At 41.8% G+C, this 27201-nt stretch overlaps 1 protein-coding gene and 1 pseudogene across 2 annotated transcripts in view; both read left to right on the top strand.

Moving 5' to 3' along the window:
- The first annotated feature begins 3146 nt into the window (after positions 1 to 3146).
- LOC138365350 (mucin-2-like) lies at positions 3147 to 12188 on the top strand (annotated as a pseudogene).
- Positions 12189 to 25587: 13399 nt separating this feature from the next.
- The window catches only part of LOC123760136 (phospholysine phosphohistidine inorganic pyrophosphate phosphatase), a 35189-nt gene continuing 33575 nt past the window's right edge, over positions 25588 to 27201 (top strand). Inside the window, exon 1 of one of the 2 annotated variants that reach the window (XM_045745642.2) lies at positions 25588 to 25695. Coding sequence is in view for 1 of the 2 variants with exons in the window: in XM_069325458.1 (XP_069181559.1) it covers positions 25730 to 25870 (141 nt within the window). In the remaining variant the exon portion in view is untranslated. The other variant, XM_069325458.1, reaches the window with a different exon arrangement.

Here is a 27201-nt window from a genome sequence, read left to right as displayed (position 1 = left end):
TACACCAGTAGATTGACAGTTGAGAGATCTGAAGAGCTAGGTGAGTACTCACACAAAATGTGCGAGTAATATTCATGTGTGACGGTCATAAGACGTAGAGATATTTAGTGTTCACTAGTAGTGCACATTGTCATTGAGAGATACTCATTAATATAATTTTCAGAGCATGCCGTACTATATCAGCATTGATCAAAGAGCAGTTTATCTATCGATTTCTGCGTACATTAGAATGTGTAGGTTTGAGAACTAATTTAAGAGGAATTGTGACACCATAGCTAGTCATATAAAATATGTCCTTCCAGTTGACATTTACAATATATAGCGGTTCAGTATTAACTCTCTTGCATTGGTTACAAGCAGTACTGTCCTATGGATGTTTGGAAGAGTTTGGCAGAAAGTGAGAGGAGTGTGAACTCTGCCTTTTAGGATGCCAGCTGGAGGCCTCATCTTGTGCAAGGCTCCTATTGATGATGTGCCTTTACAATGTTTAGTCACACAAATTACCTGTTAAGTGAGCATCTGGATTATTGGATCACCTTGTACATATTAGTCTTTTAAAAGTTGTAAGCTAAAATGTGTTTTGTTTTAAATTATTCAGTGCTATGCTATTTGTTATACAAGTCAAATTGTAATATTATTACCTTGTTATGTGCTTATTGTGTTTTAAAGATGCATTTCAGGTATTTTATCATTTTATGTACTGAATATTTCCATCTAATATGTATACATTATCAAAATACTTCCATATAATTAATACTTATCAATTGAATTCTTAAATTCTGAAAACACTTATCAGCTTGGCTGTAAAACTTGTGGGTTTATTTCAGTTTGGAGTAATGTTTGATTCTATGTGAGAATGCTAATAATATTTGTTATATTTTAAGTGTACTCATAATAATTTAAGTATTTTGCACCAATAGGCAGGACTGATCTCTGTTGACATTGTCAGGCATGCATGAGCCAGCCCCCTCCCCCTGGCCCACTCCTCCCCACCCCACCATATATACCCCCATCACCCCCCACCATGCACCTCTTCCTCCCCCACCATGCACCTCTTCCTCCCCCACCATGCACCTCTTCCTCCCCCACCATGCACCTCTTCCTCCCCCACCATGCACCTCTCCCTCCCCCACCATGCACCTCTACCTCCCCCACCATGCACCTCTACCTCCCCCACCATGCACCTCTACCTCCCCCACCATGCACCTCTTCCTCCCCCACCATACACCTCTCCCTCCCCCACCATTCACCTCTTCCTCCCCCACCATGCACCTCTCCCTCCCCCACCATGCACCTCTTCCTCCCCCACCATGCACCTCTTCCTCCCCCACCATGCACCTCTCATGCCACAACTTCCCTTGCTCTTCCCAAGTCTTCCTGCCATCCCACACTCCCCATGCCTTCTGGTTCCCCCATACCCTCCCCCATACTCTCCCCAGCTCTCCCCCATACCCTCCCCAGCTCTCCCCCATACTCTTACTCCCAGTCATGGTGTTTAGCTCACCATTTCCATAATTACCATAGCCATGCATGGAAGAAGTCAAGAATTACGGGGAATACAAATAACATCACAGCATTTGTCAATTCCAGCAACCAATCTCACACTTTGTTTTAATATTGAAGGAATATAACAAAATAAGCATTTATCCAGTTATTCTTTTGGATGATAGCCTGTGTCTTTACCTGTGTAATGAATTTTGTTCAATGTATAATTTTAACATGTTTTGTTTACTGTGTGTGTGCGTAATTACCTAAGTGTAGTTACAGGATGAGAGTTATGCTTGTGTGTGTATATGTACATATATATATACGCTTGAATGTGTGTGTGTGTGTGTGTGTATATATATATATATATATATATATATATATATATATATATATATATATATATATATATATATATATATATCGTACCTAGTAGCCAGAACGCACTTCTCTGCCTACTATGCATTGCCCGATTTGCCTAATAAGCCAAGTTTTCATGAATTAATATATTTTCTCTAATTTTTTTCTTATGAAATGATAAAGCTACCCATTTCATTATGTATGAGGTCAATTTTCTTTTATTGGAGTTGAAATTAACGTAGATATATGACCAAACCTAACCAACCCTACCTAACCTAACCTAACCTAACCTATCTTTATAGGTTAGGTGGCCGAAAAAGTTAGGTTAGGTTAGGTTAGGTAGGTTAACCTGGTTGATACCTGGTTGATGGGGTTCTGGGAGTTCGTTAGGTAGTCGAAAAACAATTAATTCATGAAAACTTGGCTTATTAGGCAAATCGGGCCTTGCATAGTAGGCTGAGAAGTGCGTTCTGGCTACTAGGTACGACATATATATATATATATATATATAAATATAATATTTCTAATGGTTTAGAATGTGTGGATGGGCTTAGCTTTAATGTATATATTAATACAAACACGAATGTGTACATGAATACATTTTATAAATGTAATTGGCAGTTCAAAATTTGAATGATTGTTTATAATATAATATTAAAGCATATCATTTATATATTCATCATTTGTGTTGAGTAGATTTGATGCCATTTTATTGGAGTTAAGTTTGCACTTCTTGTTGAGTGTTAATTAGTTTCGCAGTGTCACTATTTTTGTTTTGTAGTTGTTTATGGCTTTATTTTGTGCACAGTCCTCATTTGCAAGCAAGATTATATTGTACAATACATAATGTGGAGTACACTTGAGTGAGGTAAGTGTGCAAGCAAGATTATATTGTACAATACATAATGTGGAGTACACTTGAGTGAGGTAAGTGTGTGCAGCCTGCGCAGCAAGACGTTGGGGAGGGAGGGGGGGGGTTGTGTTTAATGCTGTGTGTTTACCAGTCTGTTTCTTGTGCCATGGCTTCTTAGTAGCCAAACTATTTGTCTGTGATGAATTGACTTTATAATGACCATTTCTTTTAATTTGAAATATTATATGGGTTCACTTGATATTGAGTTTGATTGTTATGTTATTTCAGTAGGACAGTGTGAGTGTCTTAATTATTAGTAGTTGCCGTACTAGAAGTAATGCATTGATGCGAGTTTATAAAAACCCACCTCGGTTAGTCCTTGAAGATAAGATGACTCCAGTTTTATTTTTTATTTTTAGTTGTCATTATCATCATCATCATCTTCAGGATGTCTTTGGGTATGTTGTTTTTCTTCATGGTTTCTGCTCAGTGTTTCATATTAAATTAAACTTAAAGTATGATGGTATGATAGAAAAAGTAATGCTATTAAAATTTATTATCATTGCACTTGTTGTTATTTGATCAGATCTAAGAACCATTTTTCTCATCATTTGAACTTGTAAATGTTAAAAAATCCTTTGTATGACAAAAAAAAAGAGCTTCCTCTTTATACTAGGCAGTCTATAATTTCCCCACCTTTTCCTGAACACCCTCCACCCCTTTCCCGAGCTCTACATGATGACAGCTTGAGTGTACAATATTACTGGACAGTCTTCCAGATTCATGCTAGTATGGGTTAAGCGAGAATGGAGCAAGGCCTTAGACTTTTATAACCAAGTGCAGCTCTTGGCCCACCCACTTCCTTGTCCCATCCAGCCCCACTGCCTCACCCCACAAAACCTCACTGCTTTTCCATACCCAACCTCTCCACCTCACCCTTCCACTCCACCTCACCCATCCACTCCACCTCACCCAACCTCTCCTCATCCCACCCAACCTCTCCACTTCACCCAACCTCTCCACCTCACCCCACCCAACCTCTCCACCTCACCCCACCCAACCTCTCCACCTCACCCCACCCAACCTCTCCACCTCACCCCACCCAACCTCTCCACCTCACCCCACCCAACCTCTCCACCTCACCCCACCCAACCTCTCCACCTCACCCCACCCAACCTCTCCACCTCACCCCACCCAACATCTCCACCTCACCCCACCCAACATCTCCACCTCACCCCACCCAACCTCTCCACCTCACCACACCCAACTACTCCACCTCACCCCACCCAACCACTCCACCTCACCCCACCCAACATCTCCACCTCACCCCACCCAACCTCTCCACCTCACCCCACCCAACCTCTCCTCATCCCACCCAACCACCTCACCACACCCAACTACTCCACCTCACCTCACCCAACCTCTCCACCTCACCACACCCAACCTCTCCGCCTCACCCCACCCAACCACTCCACCTCACCCCACCCAACCTCTCCACCTCACCACACCCAACCTCTCCGCCTCACCCCACCCAACCACTCCACCTCACCCCACCCAACCTCTCCACCTCACCCCACCCAACCTCTCCACCTCACCCCACCCAACCTCTCCACCCCACCCAACCTCTCCACCCCACCCAACCTCTCCACCTCACCCCACCCAACCTCTCCACCTCACCCCACCCAACCTCTCCACCTCACCCCACCCAACCTCTCCACTTCACCCCACCCAACCACTCCACCTCACCCCACCCAACCTCTCCACCTCACCCCACCCAACCTCACCCCACCAACCTCTCCACCTCACTGCACCCAACATCTCCACCTCACCCCACCAACCTCTCCATCTCACCCCACCCAACCTCTCCACTTCACCACACCCAACCTCTCCACCTCACCCCACCCAACCACTCCACCTCACCCCACCCAACCTCTCCACTTCACCACACCCAACCTCTCCACCTCACCCCACCCAACCACTCCACCTCACCCCACCCAACCACTCCACCTCACCCCACCCAACCTCTCCACCTCACCGCACCCAACCTCTCCATCTCACCCCACCCAACCTCTCCACTTCACCACACCCAACCTCTCCATCTCACCCCACCCAACCTCTCCGCCTCACCCCACCCAACCTCTCCACCTCACCCCACCCAACCTCTCCACCTCACCCCACCCAACCACTCCACCTCACCCCACCCAACCTCTCCACCTCACCCCACCCCACCCAACCTCTCCACCTCACCCCACCCAACCACTCCACCTCACCCCACCCAACCTCTCCACCTCACCCCACCCAACCTCTCCACCTCACCCCACCCAACCTCTCCACCTCACCCCACCCAACCTCTCCACCTCACCCCACCCAACCACTCCACCTCACCCCACCCAACCTCTCCACCTCACCCCACCCAACCTCTCCACCTCACCCCACCCAACCACTCCACCTCACCCCACCCAACCTCTCCACCTCACCCCACCCAACCTCTCCACCTCACCCCACCCAACCACTCCACCTCACCCCACCCAACCTCTCCACCTCACCCCACCCAACCTCTCCACCTCACCCCACCCAACCTCTCCACCTCACCCCACCCAACCACTCCACCTCACCCCACCCAACCTCTCCACCTCACCCCACCCAACCTCTCCACCTCACCCCACCCAACCTCTCCACCTCACCCCACCCAACCACTCCACCTCACCCCACCCAACCTCTCCACCTCACCCCACCCAACGTCTCCACCTCACCCCACCCAACCTCTCCACCTCACCCCACCCAACCACTCCACCTCACCCCACCCAACCTCTCCACCTCACCCCACCCAACCTCTCCACCTCACCCCACCCAACCACTCCACCTCACCCCACCCAACCTCTCCATCTCACCCCACCCAACCTCTCCACTTCACCACACCCAACCTCTCCGCCTCACCCCACCCAACCTCTCCGCCTCACCCCACCCAACCTCTCCGCCTCACCCCACCCAACCTCTCCGCCTCACCCCACCCAACCTCTCCGCCTCACCCCACCCAACCTCTCCGCCTCACCCCACCCAACCTCTCCGCCTCACCCCACCCAACCACTCCGCCTCACCCCACCCAACCTCTCCGCCTCACCCCACCCAACCTCTCCGCCTCACCCCACCCAACCTCTCCGCCTCACCCCACCCAACCACTCCACCTCACCCCACCCAACCTCTCCACCTCACCCCACCCAACCACTCCACCTCACCGCACCCAACCTCTCCACCTCACCCCACCCAACCTCTCCACCTCACCCCACCAACCTCTGCATCTCACCCCACCCAACCTCTCCACTTCACCACACCCAACCTCTCCACCTCACCCCACCCAACCTCTCCACCTCACCCCACCCAACCACTCCACCTCACCCCACCCAACCTCTCCACCTCACCCCACCCAACCTCTCCACCTCACCGCACCCAACCACTCCACCTCACCACTAAATATGCCATCTTGTTCCTAGTCATCCTCCCCAACCTCCCACATTTAGTCCATAATGAGAAAGACAGGGGGTTTATATATTCACAAATATTTACTAATAATCTTGGTATGATGGTGAGAGCCTGTGATTTGTATAATACATCTTAACACTTGGTATATTGACAGACTCCTGCCACAGGGGGACTGGAGACAATTCTTGATTGACAAATATATTAAATTAATTTCTTTGGTTAATTATTAATTGTGAACATGAAATACTTATTTTTGTTTTTCAATTTTCATTGTGGTTGACATTTCTCTGGATTTATGATGCAACTAATAAGACTAGTTGCATCATAACTAATAAGACTATATTTGATCATAGTTTTGCAAGTATTTTGCATATCCTTGGATTCTTCGAGTTTTCAAGCCCAAATTATTTTAAATGTTCTCGAGTTCGTTAGTGGCAGGCAGAGCATGCAGGTTATCTTGCGGTTATATTGTGTTGATTCCAAGGGTTGAGGTCCCCACGGCCCGGTCTCTGACTAGTCCTTGCAGTATCTATTTGCTTATTTAAAAATTACAAGTAGTGATGAAAACTTACATTCGTCTCCACATTGTTTCCACTGTTCACACTGTTGTCTTTGATTTCTTAATGGCTATATTTGTAATTCAAAGCAAAGTATAATTTGAATACAATATTAAGAAGAAATATGTATTAAGCCAGACAAGCACTTTTGGGGAAGGAAAACATGAAAGCATGAACTAGGGAAAAGTTTTGATAATTTAATAAATTTAACGTTTTAATTGAGCCCAGTTAATTTGGTATAATTTGTTTAGTCCAATTAAACATTAATTTTGACTGTTTCTTTAAACAGATTGAGCATGTATAGCATTTAAAGTTTTTCCTATTTGACAGTTTATTCTGAAGCAATTGCTGTTGACAGCAAAGCCAGTAATGTAAAATGAAAATAAATTGCCATAAGTATGCATAAATATAGATTGATGTGAATGAGAAAAATATTGAATGGTTAGACATACCGTAGTTTGAATGTGTGTTCTGTCTGGAGTCAGCTTATTGTGTAACCATATCCTAAACCAACAAGGTACAGTGAAGTAGATAATGATTTATTACTGCCTTCCTATATTGCAAAGTACTCAGGCTTTCAAAATATATAATATTGTATTGTGAGCTTAATTGTTAATGTCAACTTTAACAAAGTTATTTTTGTCCGAAATTTTTTTTTCTCAAGAATTTTTGCCTTCTTGTTTTGGTGGTACAAATTTCCTCAGATTGTATTGTGGTACAGTATATGGATGTATACATACATCATATTAAGTAATGCTTTATGATGATATCATTTTAATAACCTCTGTTATTTTGTATTGATCCCAAATTCCCGTGTTGCATCAGGTGATGTTCATCCCGGGTTTAGTGTGGTAGTTAAATATGTTTTGTGTGTACTTCCATAAATGATTTGCCTTTTAAGTAAAAATGGAGATGTCATCTGCAGCAACAGGGAAGGAGCAAGATTTTTATATGTGTATAGTACTTTGATACTCCTGTATAACATTGTACATAATCATCAGAGTTTTAATTGTATATAGTGTGGTGCATCGTATGATGCTGACCTGGGTCAGTACGATCAGCCTACTGTATTGTATATAGTGTGGTGCATCGTATGATGCTGACCTGGGTCAGTACGATCAGCCTACTGTATTGTATATAGTGTGGTGCATCGTATGATGCTGACCTGGGTCAGTACGATCAGCCTACTGTATTGTATATAGTGTGGTGCATCGTATGATGCTGACCTGGGTCAATATGATCAGCTTACTGTATTTCATAATGTGCTTTTTTACGAAATATTTCAAATATTTTTTTTTAATTGTACAGTAATTGTAATGTGTCACTTGGATGCACTTATACATAGCAAATACTTTCAGTGCAGCTGAAACAAATATTTTCAGTAGTAATTTTGCATATGTTATGCCTTGTAATTTACGTAACCAGTTATACAAATGAAGGAAGACGGCAACCTTATGTTATCTTTTAATAATGGGCATTGTGATCAAAATGTCTTGGTCTAATTTTTTTTTTATAATTAATAAAGAATTGTTATTACTGACTGTCCACATACAGTATAATGTATCCCAAAACAGAGATTTGTTTGTCTTTCACATTGTGTGTAGGAACCATAAGTGCCATAAACTCATTAGATTAGGTTAATAAGTCACATTTTAGTATGCACCTCTGTTAATCAGTCATAACTTAAACTGGCATAATTGTGGATAAAGAGTAATGTTAAATGGAAATTAGTCAAGACATTTATTACGAGAGACCAGCAAACTTTTCGGGGTCCCGTAGCTCATATGATAATGCTCTAGACCCAACCTGATAGATTGAAATTTAAATTTAAACAAGTTTATTGAGGTATAAATACACAAACGGAGGAGGCAGCTGAAGCTATTCCCACTCCGTTCAGTACATGATGTTCATACACACATCACAAACAATAAACATATTACCGAACATTGTGAGTGATAAACATGTACATTTCTTCCTTTAAAGTGATAGATGAACGTGTGATAACTTAGCCAGGCCGAATTGGAAGGGCATTATATTGTGTGGTGTGGAGACCCCACCTACTCTCGCCTGCTCCGTTGGGACCCCCCCACCCTTCATAATGGTAGATGGTGGCATCAAGGACATCAAACTTTAGGAAGAACTATGAAATACTTGTCATCTTTTATATATGTTAGTGCCTTTGATTTGTCCTTGTACTCTTATTCTTCAATGTTTTTGTTGTGCATCATTTGGAAGCCTTTGTGGTAAATGAGTAATTACTTACAGTTCATGTGCCCTTAAATAGTTCATATCCTAGGTTGCTGTAATTTTATGAAATGTAGTCAAACATACAATATACAATACCACAGGTACCAGTGGTATCAGTGGTATTGTATAAGACATCAACTCATATTGTATACTGGTATTATTGTTAAGTGTAATGACTGAATCAAAGTTTTTGGGAAACTTATGGTACTGCTGTTCATCATTATTTATTACTTACTGTTTTCCTCATATTTGCATTGTAAAATATCATAGTAACATTTAACAATGTTTTCATTGAATTATTGACTTGGCCAGAGAGTTTACTTTGCCTAGTGGGCAGCAGGAGCCAGGCGAGTCATTATAAATAACAGTTTACCCCATCACCTTTTCAATTAGCTTCACATATCAGTTACATCAAAGATATTTTTTTAATTTTATTAACAAATGCCACTTGTAAGCTTAAATTCAGTGTCAGTAGCAGACCAGATAATTATATGTTTATAAAAATAATGAAGATGTTAAACATTGAAATCATACTCACTAAGGCTATAATTTTTATAGTTACTAATAAAACTTTCTGAACAGTAATTTTTTATTTTACCTTTGAATAAATAATTTGTAGGGTTGATTTAAATATTTTTTTATTTCATAGCCTAGCTTATGGCTGGGCTTCCTTGGCAATTGCCTAGCAAGTGAGGCTGCTTGTGTAAGTGGCCTACATGTCCACTTAAACATTAACATTCAGATGGTCTTGTAACTCCTTTTAAACTCTTGGAGGGTTTGCCAGGTCCCCTTCTCCCAAGTGTACAGCTTAGTCGTGGGGGAGGGACTTGTGTACCCCCTCCCTGTCCGGTCCGTTGCTGCCGTGAGGGGGCTTGGTGGGCAGCTGCCGGAGTGTGATGCTCCATGGGACAGTCCTCTGTCCTTTTGTGGCCTTCTGCTCCTGCTGCTGTCCTCTCGAATTCTGCCAGTGGCTTTTCCTTATGTTCCGTTTTTCTCTCCCCCCCCCCCCCCCTCTTTTCTAATTGTCATTTCCCGCCGACCTTTTGCCTGTTTTGATTATTATTTCAGCCTTCTTTTGTTTTGATGCCCGAGTGTTTGAGGAGGCATACTCTTGTGGTACCCGATGTCGTGAGCGAGGGGATGCTTTTATTGTCAATCCTTTCGTCACTGAACCCGATCTCGACGGACTGGTTCTTAGAGGAGGGGGCATTATTATTAGGAGGGGGACGGCGGGGGGTTTCAACGCCGTCCACACCACGGCCGCACTCGCACGATCCCTTCCAGTACTAATGCGTACCAGGCCTTGATTGGTCCCGCTTAGTGGGTCAAATACTTTGATCTCCGCCCTCTGGATTCTACACCTGACGATTTCTCCCTTCATAGGCACCTTGTTGACTCAGTAGATGCCTCTGTTACTTTCAACCCCACCCGTCTCTGTACACGTGTCATTGCTGTTCCTCCTTAGGATGCAGCCACCTGCTTGGCCTCCTTATCCCGCACGTGTGTACATTACAAACCTGAGGCAGACGTCCTCACCTTGAAGCACCGGGAACGTTTGTCTTTTCCTGAGGCGAGGCGCCAAGTTCGCCATCTCCCCCCTTTCGTTGGTGTCTTATGCTCGTGTGTTGTGCTCTTCCTCTCCTCATCCTTCCCACCTTCTTCAGGCTCGCAACCGTTTCCAGGCCTTAGACCCAGATGCGCCGCTGTCTGTTTTCCTTTAAGTTCTGTCCCGTCGGGGTCCCTCCCTCATGGTTCTCTGCTTGGGGTTCCCCTTCTTTCAACCAAGTCTGTCTTGAATCCTGTGTCTTCTTCCTCGTCTCCCTCCGATCCAACTTCCCATCCTTCTTCTCCGTCTCTTAGTTTTCCACGCTGCCTTCTGTGCGGGCTGATGTCCATCACTCTCCCAGCGGCCATCGTGTTGTTTGCTCTCGTTCTGCTTCTCCTGCTGAGATGCTTGAATGTGTTGCCCAGTGCGTTGTTGCTGGGACACCTGTCTCTTTGAGTCAGAAGCGAAAGCCTGGCTCCTCTCCTTCCTCCTCCCCGGCGGGTAAGAAGGCTTCGCTTTCTTCCTCGCCCCTCCCCCTTACCTCTTGACTCTCTTGCTCCATCCTCATCCCTTTCGGTGGTTGTGCTCCGTTCCTGCTATGGAGGTTTCTTTGGCCCCCGCTTCCCTCTCGGTTGCTGTCCTTGACCCTCAGTTGTCCTCCCCTCCTCCTCTTGCTAATCCTCCGGACCCTGCTTGTCCGCCTCTGGTCGGTCCTCCCGCTCCCTTCCTTCCATCCTTACTCAGTTTACCCATGCCCACTAACCCTGACTTCTCTGACCTTGATTCTGATCCTACGCTTCTTTAACGTGCTGTGTGCCTTTTTCACCTTTGTTTCTTCATTGTTCTCTGTTGCTGTCCTTTCTCTTCTTGTCGATGTCTATTCTTCAATGGAATATTCGCGGATATTACGCCAATTTCCATGAACTCCAACTTCTGATTTCACAGTTTTCGCCCCTTTGTGTCTGTCTCCAGGAGCCGATGCTTGGTGCTCGTCCTGGTCGCTTCCGTGGCTATTCCTTTCTCTTCCCCCCCTTCCCCCCTCGGCTTTTACTGGGGCCCGTTCCTCTTCTGCTCTCTTGATTCGTTCTGATGTTCCCTTCGTCCCCCTACTTTTTCCGTCACCTCTCTAGTGTTCTGCTGCACGTGTCTTTGTGCGTAAATGGTACACGGTCTGTTCCATTTACCTCCCCCCAAATGTCCTGATCTTAAACACCTACTGGACTCCTTGCTGATGCTGGTTGATTTCAATTGTCAACATAAATTAATAAATCAAAAAACATAAATTAATGAATGAGTCGCAACATGGTTTTACAAATGGCCGTTCATGTTTAACAAGTTAATATAGCACCCCCAATAGCTTCTATTTTTTTTAATTAGTCTTTCATGTGGCACTGTATCAAAAGCTTTGCTAAAGTCAAGGTACATAACATCACAATCCTTACCACTATCAACTGCCTCAACTATGCTAGAATAAAAAGATAACAAATTTGTTAAACATGAACGGCCATTTATAAAACCATGTTGCGACTCAATTATTAATTTATGTTTTTCAAGATGAAGACGAATTTTATTTGCTATTATAGATTCGAGTAACTTTCCCACAATAGACGTTAGGCTAATTGGTCGATAGTTAGATGCAAGTGATCTATCTCCTTTCTTAAAAACTGGTATCACATTAGCAACTTTCCAAAACTCTGGCACTCTGCCTGACTCTATTGATTTATTAAATATGGTTGACAGTGGGTCACAAAGCTCCTCTTTGCATTCTCTAAGCACCCTGGCAAACACTTCATCCGGCCCTGGGGATTTGTTTGGTTTGAGTTTTACTATTTGTTTAAGAACATCCTCCCTGGTAACTGCTAAACTCGTCAACCTGTCCTCGTCCCCACCCACATAGACTTGTTCGGCTGAAGGCATATTGTTAAGTTCCTCTTTAGTAAATACAGATACAAAATATTTATTAAAAATACTACTCATCTCTTCATCACTATCTGTTATTTGACCTGTCTCAGTTTTTAATGGACCTATCCTGTCCCTAGTCTTAGTACGATATAACTGAAAAAATCCTTTAGGATTTGTCTTTGCTTGCCCTGCTATGCAAACTTCATAGTTTCTTTTTGCTTTCCTTATCTCTTTTTTAACATTTCTAACCAGTTGTACGAATTCCTGTTCTAAAGTGACCTCCCCATTTTTAATCCTTTTGTACCAAGCTCTCTTTTTACCTATAAGGTTCTTCAAATTCTTTGTTATCCACTTTGGGTCATTAGTATTCGATCTATTCAATTTGTATGGTATACTACGTTCCTGTGCTTTGTTTAGAATATTCTTAAATAAGTTATATATTGAATCCACATCGAAATCCCCATTTAAATCGCTGGGTTCATGTCTCGCTCCAAAACCGGCCCACACCCCATACCCAAGACTTTCCAATCAATTTGACCCAAAAAATTTCTTAGGCTATTAAAATCAGCTTTTCGAAAATCTGGCACTTTAACAGAATTTTCTCCTACAGGTCTATTCCATTCTATGCTAAATCTGATTTCTTTGTGATCACTGTTCCCTAGCTCACTCCCTATTTCGATGTCATTAATTTGTGTTTCCCTGTTAGTTAACACTAAATCTAAAATATTATTTTCCCGTGTTGGTTCCTTAATGTGTTGCGTAAGAAAGCAATCGTCAATTAATTCTAGAAAATCTTCTGCTTCACTATTCCCTGTTTTGTTCAACCAGTTTATTCCACTAAAATTAAAGTCACCCATGACATAAATACTGTTAGATCTAGATGCTCTAGATATTTCATCCCATAGATGCTTTGCTTCCATTCTGTCTAAATTTGGTGGCCTATATATAACTCCTATTATAATATTATTAGCTTTTTCGTTTAATTCTATCCAAATAGTTTCTGTGTGTGGCTCAGTTTTGATTCCCTCTTTGAGACTACATTTCAAATTGTCCCTAACATATATGGCTACTCCACCTCCTCGTCTAATATAGCTATCTGTGTGAAATAGTTTAAATCCATTTATTTGATATTCAGCTAATAGTTCTCTATTTTCTACATTCATCCACGTTTCGGTAAGTGCAATAATATCTATTTTTTCTGTGCAGACAAGAGCATTTAATTCGTTAATTTTATTTCTTAGACTTCTACTGTTAGTGTAATATACCCTAAGTGAATTGTTATTTTGAGGCCCTTCTCTTTCCCTGATCATTTTGCCAATTCCTTTCTCCCACAAACACATACTTTTATTACCTCCTTCCTCCAAATCAATTCCCATACCTCTATCTACTAACAGTTTAAACCCAAACAAACACCTCTAACCACTTCTTCCAACGAGTTCGCAACAGCAACAACCCCAGCCCTCGATAGATGCACCCCATCACGAGCATACATTTCATTTCTTCCATAGAAGTGTTCCCAGTTGTCTATGAAAGATATTGCATTTGATTTGCAATATTTTTCCAGCCGGCAATTGACACCAAGTGCCCTCGACATCCATTCATTTCCCACTCCTTTTCTTGGAAGAATGCCACATATGATCGGGATTCCTCCCTTGCTCCTAACTAATTCAATGGCTGTCCTGAATCTCTGTATTAGTTCCTCACTCCTAACTCGCCCAACATCATTACCCCCTGCACTAATACAAATAATGGGTTTGTTTCCATTTCCCGTCATAATATCATTCATGTTTCCAACAATATCACCAATTCCAGCTCCCGGATAGCAAACCCTTAATCTGTTCCCCCTATCTCTGGCACAAAACGTTCTGTCTAAATACCTCACCTGGGAATCTCCCACAACCAAAATTCGCTTCGATTCTCCCTTTTCCTTTCGAGCAGTTTGAGGGACCTGCGCTTCAATGCTCCTCGTTGCTTTGCCTCCTCTTTGAACAACAGGTTCACCACAGCACTCGTCCTCTAATACGTCAAATGCGTTAGAAGTCCTTAGGTGTAGGCTATTAGTTGTCGGTTTTGCCAAGGTCTTCTTAAGACCCCTGTCTTTCACAACTTGCCAAGACGAGGTCTCCTTATTACTGGTCCCGTCAGTCCTTCTTAATGAGGTCCCGTCAACACTGGCCTCCTCCTTCGTTTCCTCCCGAAGTCTCAGCCGTCGTACCTCCTCCCGCAGGGAATCCATCTCTTCTCTCAGAGCTCCAACCAGACTCACCAAATCCTTCACTAATCCTTCCATTATTGCAATAATAATGTTACTAGAATCGGAGCTCCAGCTAACACAACCTCTCACTGTGACTGCACCTGACTGACTGAAAACACCGACCTTACCTAACCTTCTTAGAATGTTACGAAAAACATCTTACTGCTTCGTAATTACAATTATTACTTAACCTATGCAGGCGATGAGTCACAATAACGTGGTTGAAGTATGTTGATAATAGGTTAAGTAGGTTGACCAGACCACACACTAGAAGTTGAAGGGACGACGACGTTTCGGTCCGTCCTGGACCATTCTCAAGTCGATTGTCATTCTCGAGTCGAATGACAATGTCGATTGTCATTCTCAAGACAATCGACTTGAGAATGGTTCAGGACGGACCGAAGCGTCGTCGTCCAAGTATTACAACGAGAAGTAACGAAGGTAACGAAGGAGGAGACCAGCAGTAAAGGGACCTCGTCTTGGAGAGTTGCGAAAGACAGGGGCCTTAAGAAGACTTTGATAAAACCGCCTTCAAACGCCATAGCAACTTCAAATTCATTTGACGTTTTGGAGGACGAGTGCTGTGGAGAGACTGTGGATCGCGCAAAAGGGAAAGCAACGAAGAGAAAGGAAGCGCAGGCCCCTCAGAAAGTAAAGGAAGTACCTAAGCAAACATTAGTTGTGGGAGATTCCCAGATAAGGTATTTGGATAGAACGTTTTGTGCTAGAGATAGGGGGAACAGGTTAAGGGTTTGCTATCCCGGAGCTGGCATTGGTGATATTATAAACAACATGAATGATATTATGGCTGGTAATGGGAACAATCCCATTATTTGCATTAGCGTGGGAGGAAATGATGTTGGTCGAGTCAGGAGTGAGGAACTGATTCAGAGGTATAAAACAGCCATAGAGTTAGTTAGGAGCAAGGGAGGAATCCCGATCATATGTGGCATTCTTCCAAGAAAGGGAGTGGGAAATGAATGGATATCGAGGGCACTTGGTGTCAATTGCCGGCTGGAAAGATATTGCAAATCAAATGCAATATCTTTCATAGACAACTGGGAACACTTCTATGGAAGAAATGAAATGTATGCTCGTGATGGGGTGCATCTATCAAGAGCTGGGGTTGTTGCTGTTGCGAACTCGCTAGAAGAAGTGGTTAGAGGTGTTTGTTTGGGTTTAAACTGTTAGTAGATAGAGGTATGGGAATTGATTTGGAGGAAGGAGGTAATAAAAGTATGTGTTTGTGGGAGAAAGGAATTGGCAAAACGATCAGGGAAAGAGAAGGTCCGCAAAATAACAATTCACTTAGGGTATATTACACTAACAGTAGAAGTCTAAGAAATAAAATTAACGAATTAAATGCTCTTGTCTGCACAGAAAAAATAGATATTATTGCACTTACCGAAACGTGGATGAATGTAGAAAATAGAGAACTATTAGCTGAATATCAAATATATGGATTTAAACTATTTCACACAGATAGATATATTAGACGAGGAGGTGGAGTTGCCATATATGTTAGGGACAATTTGAAATGTAGTCTCAAAGAGGGAATCAAAACAGAGCCACACACAGAAACTATTTGGATTGAATTAAACGAAAAAGCTAATAATATTATAATAGGAGTAATATATAGGCCACCAAATTTAGACAGAATGGAAGCAAAGCATCTATGGGATGAAATATCTAGAGCATCTAGATCTAACAGTATTTATGTCATGGGTGACTTTAATTTTAGCGGAATAAACTGGTTGAACAAAACAGGGAATAGTGAAGCAGAAGATTTTCTAGAATTAATTGACGATTGCTTTCTTACGCAACACATTAAGGAACCAACACGGGAAAATAATATTTTAGATTTAGTGTTAACTAACAGGGAAACGCAAATTAATGACATCGAAATAGGGAGTGAGCTAGGGAGCAGTGATCACAAAGAAATCAGATTTAGCATAGAATGGAATAGACCAGTAGGAGAAAATTCTGTTAAAGTGCCAGATTTTCGAAAAGCTGATTTTAATAGCCTAAGAAATTTTTTGGGTCAAATTGATTGGAAAGGCTTGGGTATGGGGTGTGGGCCGGTCTTGGAGCGAGACATGAACCCAGCGATAGGTGACTTAAATGGGGATTTCGATGAGGATTCAATATATAACTTATTTAAGAATATTCTAAACAAAGCACAGGAACGTAGTATACCATACAAATTGAATAGATCGTATACTAATGACCCAAAGTGGATAACAAAGAATTTGAAGAACCTTATAGGTAAAAAGAGAGCTTGGTACAAAAGGATTAAAAATGGGGAGGTCACTTTAGAACAGGAATTCGTACAACTGGTTAGAAATGTTAAAAAAGAGATAAGGAAAGCAAAAAGAAACTATGAAGTTCGCATAGCAGGGCAAGCAAAGACAAATCCTAAAGGGTTTTTTCAGTTATATCGTACTAAGACTAGGGAAAGGATAGGTCCATTAAAAACTGAGACAGGTCAAATAACAGATAGTGATGAAGAGATGAGTAGTATTTTTAATAAATATTTTGTATCTGTATTTACTAAAGAGGAACTTAACAATATGCCTTCAGCCGAACAAGTCTATGTGGGTGGGGACGAGGACAGGTTGACGAGTTTAGCAGTTACCAGGGAGGATGTTCTTAAACAAATAGTAAAACTCAAACCAAACAAATCCCCAGGGCCGGATGAAGTGTTTGCTAGGGTGCTTAAAGAATGCAAAGAGGAGCTTTGTGACCCACTGTCAACCATATTTAATAAATCAATAGAGTCAGGCAGAGTGCCAGAGTTTTGGAAAGTTGCTAATGTGATACCAGTTTTTAAGAAAGGAGATAGATCACTTGCGTCTAACTATCGACCAATTAGCCTAACGTCTATTGTGGGAAAGTTACTCGAATCTATAATAGCAAATAAAATTCGTCTTCATCTTGAAAAACATAAATTAATAATTGAGTCGCAACATGGTTTTATAAATGGCCGTTCATGTTTAACAAATTTGTTATCTTTTTATTCTAGCATTGTTGAGGCAGTTGATAGTGGTAAGGATTGCGATGTTGTATACCTTGACTTTAGCAAAGCTTTTGATACAGTGCCACATGAAAGACTGATTAAAAAAATAGAGTCTCATGGTATTGGGGGTGCTATATTAAGCTGGATTAGGGCATGGCTATACCAAAGGAAACAGAGAGTTAGTATAAATGGAATCAAGTCAGAGTGGGAAAATGTTGTAAGTGGAGTGCCTCAAGGCTCTGTCCTGGGACCTCTGTTGTTTATAATATATATAAATGATTTAGATTCAGGTTTGAGTAGCAACATTTGCAAATTTGCCGATGATACGAAAATCGGTAGGGAAATTAATTCGGAGGAGGACTCACTATCACTTCAAGTTGATCTAGATAGGGTTTTGAAATGGTCAAAGGATTGGCAGATGCAGTTTAATGCTGATAAATGTAAAGTTCTGAGGTTAGGTAATGATGATAGAGTTACAAGATACGAGCTAGATGGTGTTGTGATTGCGAAGTCGGATTGCGAAAGGGATCTGGGAGTTATGATTAGTAAGAATTTAAAACAAAAGGATCAATGCATAAATGTTCGTAATAAGGCAAATCGGACACTTGGATTTATTAATCGCAGCGTTAGTAACAAGACACCTGGTGTGGTTCTCAAGCTATATCTTGCTCTAGTTAGGCCCCATTTAGATTATGCAGTTCAGTTTTGGTCGCCATATTATAGAATGGATATAAATTCACTTGAACGTGTCCAGCGTAGGATGACTAAGTTAATTCCCCAAATTAGAAATCTTTCATATGAAGAAAGATTAACAAAGCTTAAGTTGCATTCACTGGAAAGGCGAAGAGTTAGGGGTGACGTGATAGAGGTTTACAAGTGGATGAATGGACATAACCGGGGGGATATTAATAGGGTATTAAAAGTATCAACACAGGACAGAACACGAAACAATGGATATAAATTGGATAAGTTTAGATTTAGGAAAGACTTGGGTAAATACTGGTTCAGTAACAGGGTTGTTGATTTGTGGAACCAATTGCCGCGTAACATTGTGGAGGTGGGGTCCCTCGATTGTTTCAAGCACGGGTTGGACAAGTATATGAGTGGGATTGGGTGGTTATAGAATAGGAGCTGCCTCGTATGGGCCAATAGGCCTTCTGACCTTTGTTCCTTTGTTCTTATGTTCTTATGTTCTTATGTCCCTTCAACTTCTAGTGTGTGGTCTGGTCAACCTACTTAACGTATTATAGGTATAGGCTAAGTAATAATTGTAATTACGAAGCAATAAGATGCTTATCTTAACATACTAAGAAGGTTTGGTAAGGTTGGTGTTTTCTATGAAGCTTTTCAAGGTAAACTAAAATATTCACAATAAATTAGTATATCATATATGCACTTATTTAAAAAGTCAATATTGACTGTAAGAAAGTGCGAGAACGGGTTGCAACATTTGCAAATTTGCCGCTGATACAAAAATCGGTAGGGAAATTAACGCGGAAGAAGACTCACTATCACTTCAAGTCGATCTAAATAGGATTGTTAAATGGTCAAAAGATTGGCAGATGCAGTTTAATGCTGATAAATGTAAAGTTCTGAGGCTAGGTAATGATGATAGAGTTACAAGATACGAGCTGGATGGTGTTGAGATTGCGAAGTCGGATTGCGAAAGGTATCTGGGAATTATGATTAGTAAGAATTTAAAACCATAGGATCAATGCATGAATGTTCGTAATAAGGCAACTAGGACACTGGGATTTATTAATCGAAGCGTTAGTAACAAGACACCTGGTGTAGTTCTTCAGCTATATCTTGCTCTGGTTAGGCCCTATTTAGATTATGCAGTTTAGTTTTGGTCGCCGTACTATAGAATGGATATAAATTCACTTGAACGTGTCCAGCGTAGGATGACAACGTTAAGTCCCCAAATTAGAAATCTTTCATATAAGAACATAAGAACAAAGGTAACTGCAGAAGGCCTATTGGCCCATACGAGGCAGCTCCTATCTATAACCACCCAATCCCACTCATATGCATGTCCAACCCGTGCTTGAAACAATCGAGGGACCCCACCTCCACCACGTTACGCAGTAATTGGTTCCACAAATCAACAACCCTGTTACCGAACCAGTATTTACCCAAGTCTTTCCTAAATCTAAACTTATCCAATTTATACCCATTGTTTCGTGTTCTGTCTTGAGTTGATACTTTTAATACCCTATTAATATCCCCTTTGTTATGTCCATTCATCCACTTGTTAACCTCTATCATGTCACCCCTAACTCTTCGCCTTTCCAGTGAATGCAACTTAAGCTTTGTTAATCTTTCTTTATATGAAAGACTTCTAATTTGGGGAATTAACTTTGTCATCCTACGCTGGACACGTTCAAGTGAATTTTTATCCATTCTATAGTACGGCGACCAAAACTGAACTGCATAATCTAAATAGGGCCTAACCAGAGCAAGATATAGCTGAAGAACCACACCAGGTGTCTTGTTACTAACGCTGCGATTAATAAATCCCAGTGTCCTAGTTGCCTTATTACGAACATTCATGCATTGATCCTATGGTTTTAAATTCTTACTAATCATAACTCCCAGATCCCTTTCGCAATCTCAACACCATGAAGAAAGATTAACAAAGCTTAAATTGCATTCACTGGAATCTGTCCTTTGGTGCTGTCACAGTGAGAGGTTGTGTCAGGTGCTGTCACAGTGAGAGGTTGTGTTAGCTGGAGCTCCGATTGTAGTAATATTATTACAGCAATAATGGAAGGATTAGTGAAGGAACTGGTGAATTTACTTGGAGCTCTGAGGACAGAGCTGGATTCGCTACGGGAGGAGGTACGACAGCTTCGTACCTCCTTCGTACCTCCTTCGTACCAGCTTCGCATATTGAACTTAACAATATGCCTTCAGCCGAACAAGTCTATGTGGGTGGGGACGAGGACAGGTTGACGAGTTTAGCAGTTACCAGGGAGGATGTTCTTAAACAAATAGTAAAACTCAAACCAAACAAATCCCCAGGGCCGGATGAAGTGTTTGCTAGGGTGCTTAAAGAATGCAAAGAGGAGCTTTGTGACCCACTGTCAACCATATTTAATAAATCAATAGAGTCAGGCAGAGTGCCAGAGTTTTGGAAAGTTGCTAATGTGATACCAGTTTTTAAGAAAGGAGATAGATCACTTGCGTCTAACTATCGACCAATTAGCCTAACGTCTATTGTGGGAAAGTTACTCGAATCTATAATAGCAAATAAAATTCGTCTTCATCTTGAAAAACATAAATTAATAATTGAGTCGCAACATGGTTTTATAAATGGCCGTTCATGTTTAACAAATTTGTTATCTTTTTATTCTAGCATTGTTGAGGCAGTTGATAGTGGTAAGGATTGCGATGTTGTATACCTTGACTTTAGCAAAGCTTTTGATACAGTGCCACATGAAAGACTGATTAAAAAAATAGAGTCTCATGGTATTGGGGGTGCTATATTAAGCTGGATTAGGGCATGGCTATACCAAAGGAAACAGAGAGTTAGTATAAATGGAATCAAGTCAGAGTGGGAAAATGTTGTAAGTGGAGTGCCTCAAGGCTCTGTCCTGGGACCTCTGTTGTTTATAATATATATAAATGATTTAGATTCAGGTTTGAGTAGCAACATTTGCAAATTTGCCGATGATACGAAAATCGGTAGGGAAATTAATTCGGAGGAGGACTCACTATCACTTCAAGTTGATCTAGATAGGGTTTTGAAATGGTCAAAGGATTGGCAGATGCAGTTTAATGCTGATAAATGTAAAGTTCTGAGGTTAGGTAATGATGATAGAGTTACAAGATACGAGCTAGATGGTGTTGTGATTGCGAAGTCGGATTGCGAAAGGGATCTGGGAGTTATGATTAGTAAGAATTTAAAACAAAAGGATCAATGCATAAATGTTCGTAATAAGGCAAATCGGACACTTGGATTTATTAATCGCAGCGTTAGTAACAAGACACCTGGTGTGGTTCTCAAGCTATATCTTGCTCTAGTTAGGCCCCATTTAGATTATGCAGTTCAGTTTTGGTCGCCATATTATAGAATGGATATAAATTCACTTGAACGTGTCCAGCGTAGGATGACTAAGTTAATTCCCCAAATTAGAAATCTTTCATATGAAGAAAGATTAACAAAGCTTAAGTTGCATTCACTGGAAAGGCGAAGAGTTAGGGGTGACATGATAGAGGTTTACAAGTGGATGAATGGACATAACCGGGGGGATATTAATAGGGTATTAAAAGTATCAACACAGGACAGAACACGAAACAATGGATATAAATTGGATAAGTTTAGATTTAGGAAAGACTTGGGTAAATACTGGTTCAGTAACAGGGTTGTTGATTTGTGGAACCAATTGCCGCGTAACATTGTGGAGGTGGGGTCCCTCGATTGTTTCAAGCACGGGTTGGACAAGTATATGAGTGGGATTGGGTGGTTATAGAATAGGAGCTGCCTTGTATGGGCCAATAGGCCTTCTGCAGTTACCTTTGTTCTTATGTTCTTATGTTCGTTTGGAAAGGCGAAGAGTTAGGGGCGACATGATAGAGGTTTACAAGTGGGTGAATGGACATAACAAGGGGGATATTAATAGGGTATTAAAAGTATCAACACAGGACAGAACACGAAACAATGGGTATAAATTGGATAAGTTTAGATTTAGGAAAGACTTGGGTAAATACTGGTTCAGTAACAGGGTTGTTGATTTGTGGAACCAATTGCCGCGTAACGTGGTGGAGGTGGGGTCCCTCGATTGTTTCAAGCGCGGATTGGACAAGTATATGAGTGGGATTGGATGGTTATAGAATAGGAGCTGCCTCGAATGGGCCAATAGGCCTTCTGCAGTTACCTTTGTTCTTATGTTCTTATGTAGCTGAAACAACATCAGGAAGAAACAAAGGAGGCGACCAGTGTTAAAAAAACCTCGTCTTGGCAAGTTGTAAAGGACAGGGATGTAAAGAAGACCTTGGCAAAACCGACACCTAAAAGCCTAAGGACTTCTAACGCATTTGATGTGTTAGAGGACGAAAGTTCTGAGTTTAGGTAATGATGATAGAGTTACAAGATACGAGCTAGATGGTGTTGTGATTGCGAAGTCGGATTGCGAAAGGGATCTGGGAGTTATGATTAGTAAGAATTTAAAACAAAAGGATCAATGCATAAATGTTCGTAATAAGGCAAATCGGACACTTGGATTTATTAATCGCAGCGTTAGTAACAAGACACCTGGTGTGGTTCTCAAGCTATATCTTGCTCTAGTTAGGCCCCATTTAGATTATGCAGTTCAGTTTTGGTCGCCATATTATAGAATGGATATAAATTCACTTGAACGTGTCCAGCGTAGGATGACTAAGTTAATTCCCCAAATTAGAAATCTTTCATATGAAGAAAGATTAACAAAGCTTAAGTTGCATTCACTGGAAAGGCGAAGAGTTAGGGGTGACATGATAGAGGTTTACAAGTGGATGAATGGACATAACCGGGGGGATATTAATAGGGTATTAAAAGTATCAACACAGGACAGAACACGAAACAATGGGTATAAATTGGATAAGTTTAGATTTAGGAAAGACTTGGGTAAATACTGGTTCAGTAACAGGGTTGTTGATTTGTGGAACCAATTGCCGCGTAACATTGTGGAGGTGGGGTCCCTCGATTGTTTCAAGCACGGGTTGGACAAGTATATGAGTGGGATTGGGTGGTTATAGAATAGGAGCTGCCTCGTATGGGCCAACAGGCCTTCTGCAGTTGCCTTTGTTCTTATGTTCTTATGTTCTTATGACGAGTGCTGTGGCGAACCTGTAGTTCAACGAGGAGGCAAAGGCAAAGCAACGAGGAACAATGAAGCGCAGGTCCCTCAAAGTGCCCTAAAGGAAAAGGGAGGAACGAAGCGAATTTTGGTTGTGGGAGATTCCCAGGTGAGGTATTTAGACAACGTTTTGTGCCAGAGATAATGGAAACAGGTTAAGGGTTTGCTATCCGGGAGCTGGTATTGGTGATATTGTTGGAAACATGAATGATATTATGACGGGAAATGGGAACAAACCCATTATTTGTATTAGTGCAGGGGGTAATGATGTTGGGCGAGTTAGGAGTGAGGAACTAATACAGAGATTCAGGACAGCAATAGAATTAGTTAGGAGCAAGGGAGGAATCCCGATCATATGCCACTCTACATCAGGGGCTGGTGCTTTTGGGGGAGCTGGGAAGATGGCACGAGTCTTCGGTCTGGCACCGGTCCCATTGTGCACTTCGTAATTTAAAGGTGGTGAGTTTGGCAGCCAGCTGGAGAGAACATCACCTCCAGATGGCTCTGAGCAGCGAGTGGGACTGATGGCAGCATTTGGCAACTGCTCTTCATGGTGGTGTGAAGGGTATGGCGAGTGTTGTGTCAACACCTCCAGGAGGCAGGTTCCTGGCACCTGACTGGCAGCCGCAGGTTGAACATACACCTGTCGTCTGGCCCTGTGGTGCACTTGGTGCTTGACAGATGATGAAGCATTAGCTAAATGAACTGTGGGGTTCAGTCCCTGGGCCCATTATGTGCCTCTGTAACCCTTTCCACTACCGCCCAACAGATGGGTATGGGGTGCATAATAAATAAACTAAACTAACTTTCCGTGGCTCTCAGTTGGGGTTGGGAATGGAGGGGGCCCGGAGGGGGCCCGGAGGGGGCCCGGAGGGGTGAGAAGAGGTTCGACCATCCCCCCTTTTTTTGTTAACAAAATTAGGTATACACATAGGAAGGATAAGAAATTTAGATGACTGTCATGCCCTTCAAAAAGACCTGGACAAAATAAGTATATGGAGCACCACTTGGCAAATGGAATTTAATGTTAATAAATGTCATGTTATGGAATGTGGAATAGGAGAACATAGACCCCACACAACCTATATATTATGTGAGAAATCTTTAAAGAATTCTGATAAAGAAAGAGATCTAGGAGTGGTTCTAGATAGAAAACTATCACCTGAGGACCACATAAAGAATATTGTGCAAGGAGCCTATGCTATGCTTTCTAACTTCAGAATTGCATTTAAATACATGGATGGCGATATACTAAAGAAATTGTTCATGACTTTTGTTAGGCCAAAGCTAGAATATGCAGCTGTTGTGTGGTGCCCATATCTTAAGAAGCACATCAACAAACTGGAAAAGGTGCAAAGACATGCTACTAAGTGGCTCCCAGAACTGAAGGGCAAGAGCTACGAGGAGAGGTTAGAAGCATTAAATATGCCAAAACTAGAAGACAGAAGAAAAAGAGGTGATATGATCACTACATACAAAATAGTAACAGGAATTGACAAAATCGACAGGGAAGACTTCCTGAGACCTGGAACTTCAAGAACAAGAGGTCATAGATTTAAACTAGCTAAACACAGATGCCGAAGAAATATAAGAAAATTCACCTTCGCAAATAGAGTGGTAGACGGTTGGAACAAGTTAAGTGAGAAGGTGGTGGAGGCCAAGACCGTCAGTAGTTTCAAAGCGTTATATGACAAAGAGTGCTGGGAAGACGGGACACCACGAGCGTAGCTCTCATCCTGTAACTACACTTAGGTAATTACACTTAGGTAATTACAGAAACGTGCTGCTACCATATTCTATGAGATATTACAGTGTAGATCAAGAACTAGTTTCCAATATTCCTACTTTGTAATTTATTTATTTTCCTTATTTAGTTTATTTATTTACTTATTTATTTACAAGAAGGTTGTTAGTTTAGGAGAAGGTACATTGAACATTAGTGTTTTTACATTCACAATCCTTCATATAGAATATGTTAATATAGCTTGTTAATAAAAACATTACAGTCGATTTTTAATACAGTCGATGTTATTGTTTATTATTCGAATTTTTCTTTGATTTAAAAGCTGGAGATAATTTAGACGCTGGAGAAGGTTTTGGGAGTGTTAGGGAGCGAGGACTTGGCAACACTGGAGTCAGCTGATAGTGTAAACAGGTGAACCTTCCTGCCATATTTACCTGAATTATTTATGAGTTATACTAATAATTCATTGTGCCAGGGGACAGGCAGCCAATTTATACATACAGTAGAGATTAGGTCCCTCCCTCAGGGTCGAATTACTGACCCCGTCCAGGATACATCCCCCTACAACAAGCTCACTAACTCCTGGGTACCTACTCCCTACTAGGTATTCGGTCCGTCTAATTACCACAAGCAATACAATACAATACAATACAATTTTATTTAGGTAAGGTACATACATACAATAAATATTTACAAGGATTGTTTGACTTATAGGTAGAGCTAGTACATACAATGCCTAAAGCCACTATTACGCAAAGCGTTTCGGGCATGAAGCTTCACAAAGCTTCCTGGCAATACGTTAGTAATGAATAAATATGATATATTTACTCATTATAATGTTGGTGCTGAATGTACAACACGAAAAAACATAATTTTAATCTGAAAAAGTATCTTTTTATAAAGAAATTAGACAAAAATAAAGAGCTCCAGTCTCCAGTCTTCACCAGTCTCCGTGGTGCAGTGGTAAGACACTCGCCCGGCGTTCCGCGAGCGCTTTGTCATGGGTTCGTATCCTGGCCGGGGAGGATTTACTGGGCGCAAATCCTTAACTGTAGCCTCTGTTTAACTCAACAGTAAAATGTGTACTTGGTTGTAACAACCATTCTTCGCGGCGGGGATCGTATTCCAGGGACCTGCCCGAAACGCTACGCGTACTAGTGGCTATACAAGAATGTAACAACTCTTGTATATATCTCAAAAAAAAAAAAAAAAAAGCTGGTGACGCCAAATCAAGTCGACGATCCAAGCATCGGTTAGGTTAGGTTTGGTTAGGTCAGCCTAACCTAACATATCATATTTATTCATTACTAATGTATTGCCAGGAAGCTTTGTGAAGCTTGTGTTGCTTGTGGTAGCTTGTGGTAATTAGAAGGACCCTAGGTATTCACCTAAAAATTCAAAATTCAAATTCAAATGTTTATTCAGGTAAAGTACATACACACAAGGGGTGATACAAATATTGATGAATTTATAGATAGAGCTAGTACATACAATGCCGAAAGCCACTATTATGCAAAGCGTTTCGGGCATGAAAAACTTAAATGACTAAAGCTTAATACTAATTGAGCATAAAGAATAAAATGAGTTGAGAACAAATAAAAAAAAGAGATAAAAAAGGGGGGAACATGGCTGAAAAAGCAGCACAAATACAATTCTGTCGACAAACAGCGCCATTTAAAAAAAACAGACATTGGTTGACAATAGAGGGGTAAGGTAGGTTACAGGGAATTTATTAGGTATAGCTTCGTTTTTACCTTAAACTGGTTGAGAGAGACGTACAGTCTTTAACATGGTTGGGAAGGTCATTCCACAATCTGGGTCCCTTGATTTGTAGAGCATTTCTAGTTTGATTAAGTCGTACTCTAGGAATATCAAAACTGTATTTATTTCTGGTGTGGTGCTCATGGGTTCTGTTAC

This window comes from Procambarus clarkii, chromosome 16 (genome assembly GCF_040958095.1).
Source record: "Procambarus clarkii isolate CNS0578487 chromosome 16, FALCON_Pclarkii_2.0, whole genome shotgun sequence".
Taxonomy (NCBI): Eukaryota; Metazoa; Arthropoda; class Malacostraca; order Decapoda; family Cambaridae; genus Procambarus; species Procambarus clarkii.
This window is presented reverse-complemented; position numbering and strand designations above follow the sequence as displayed.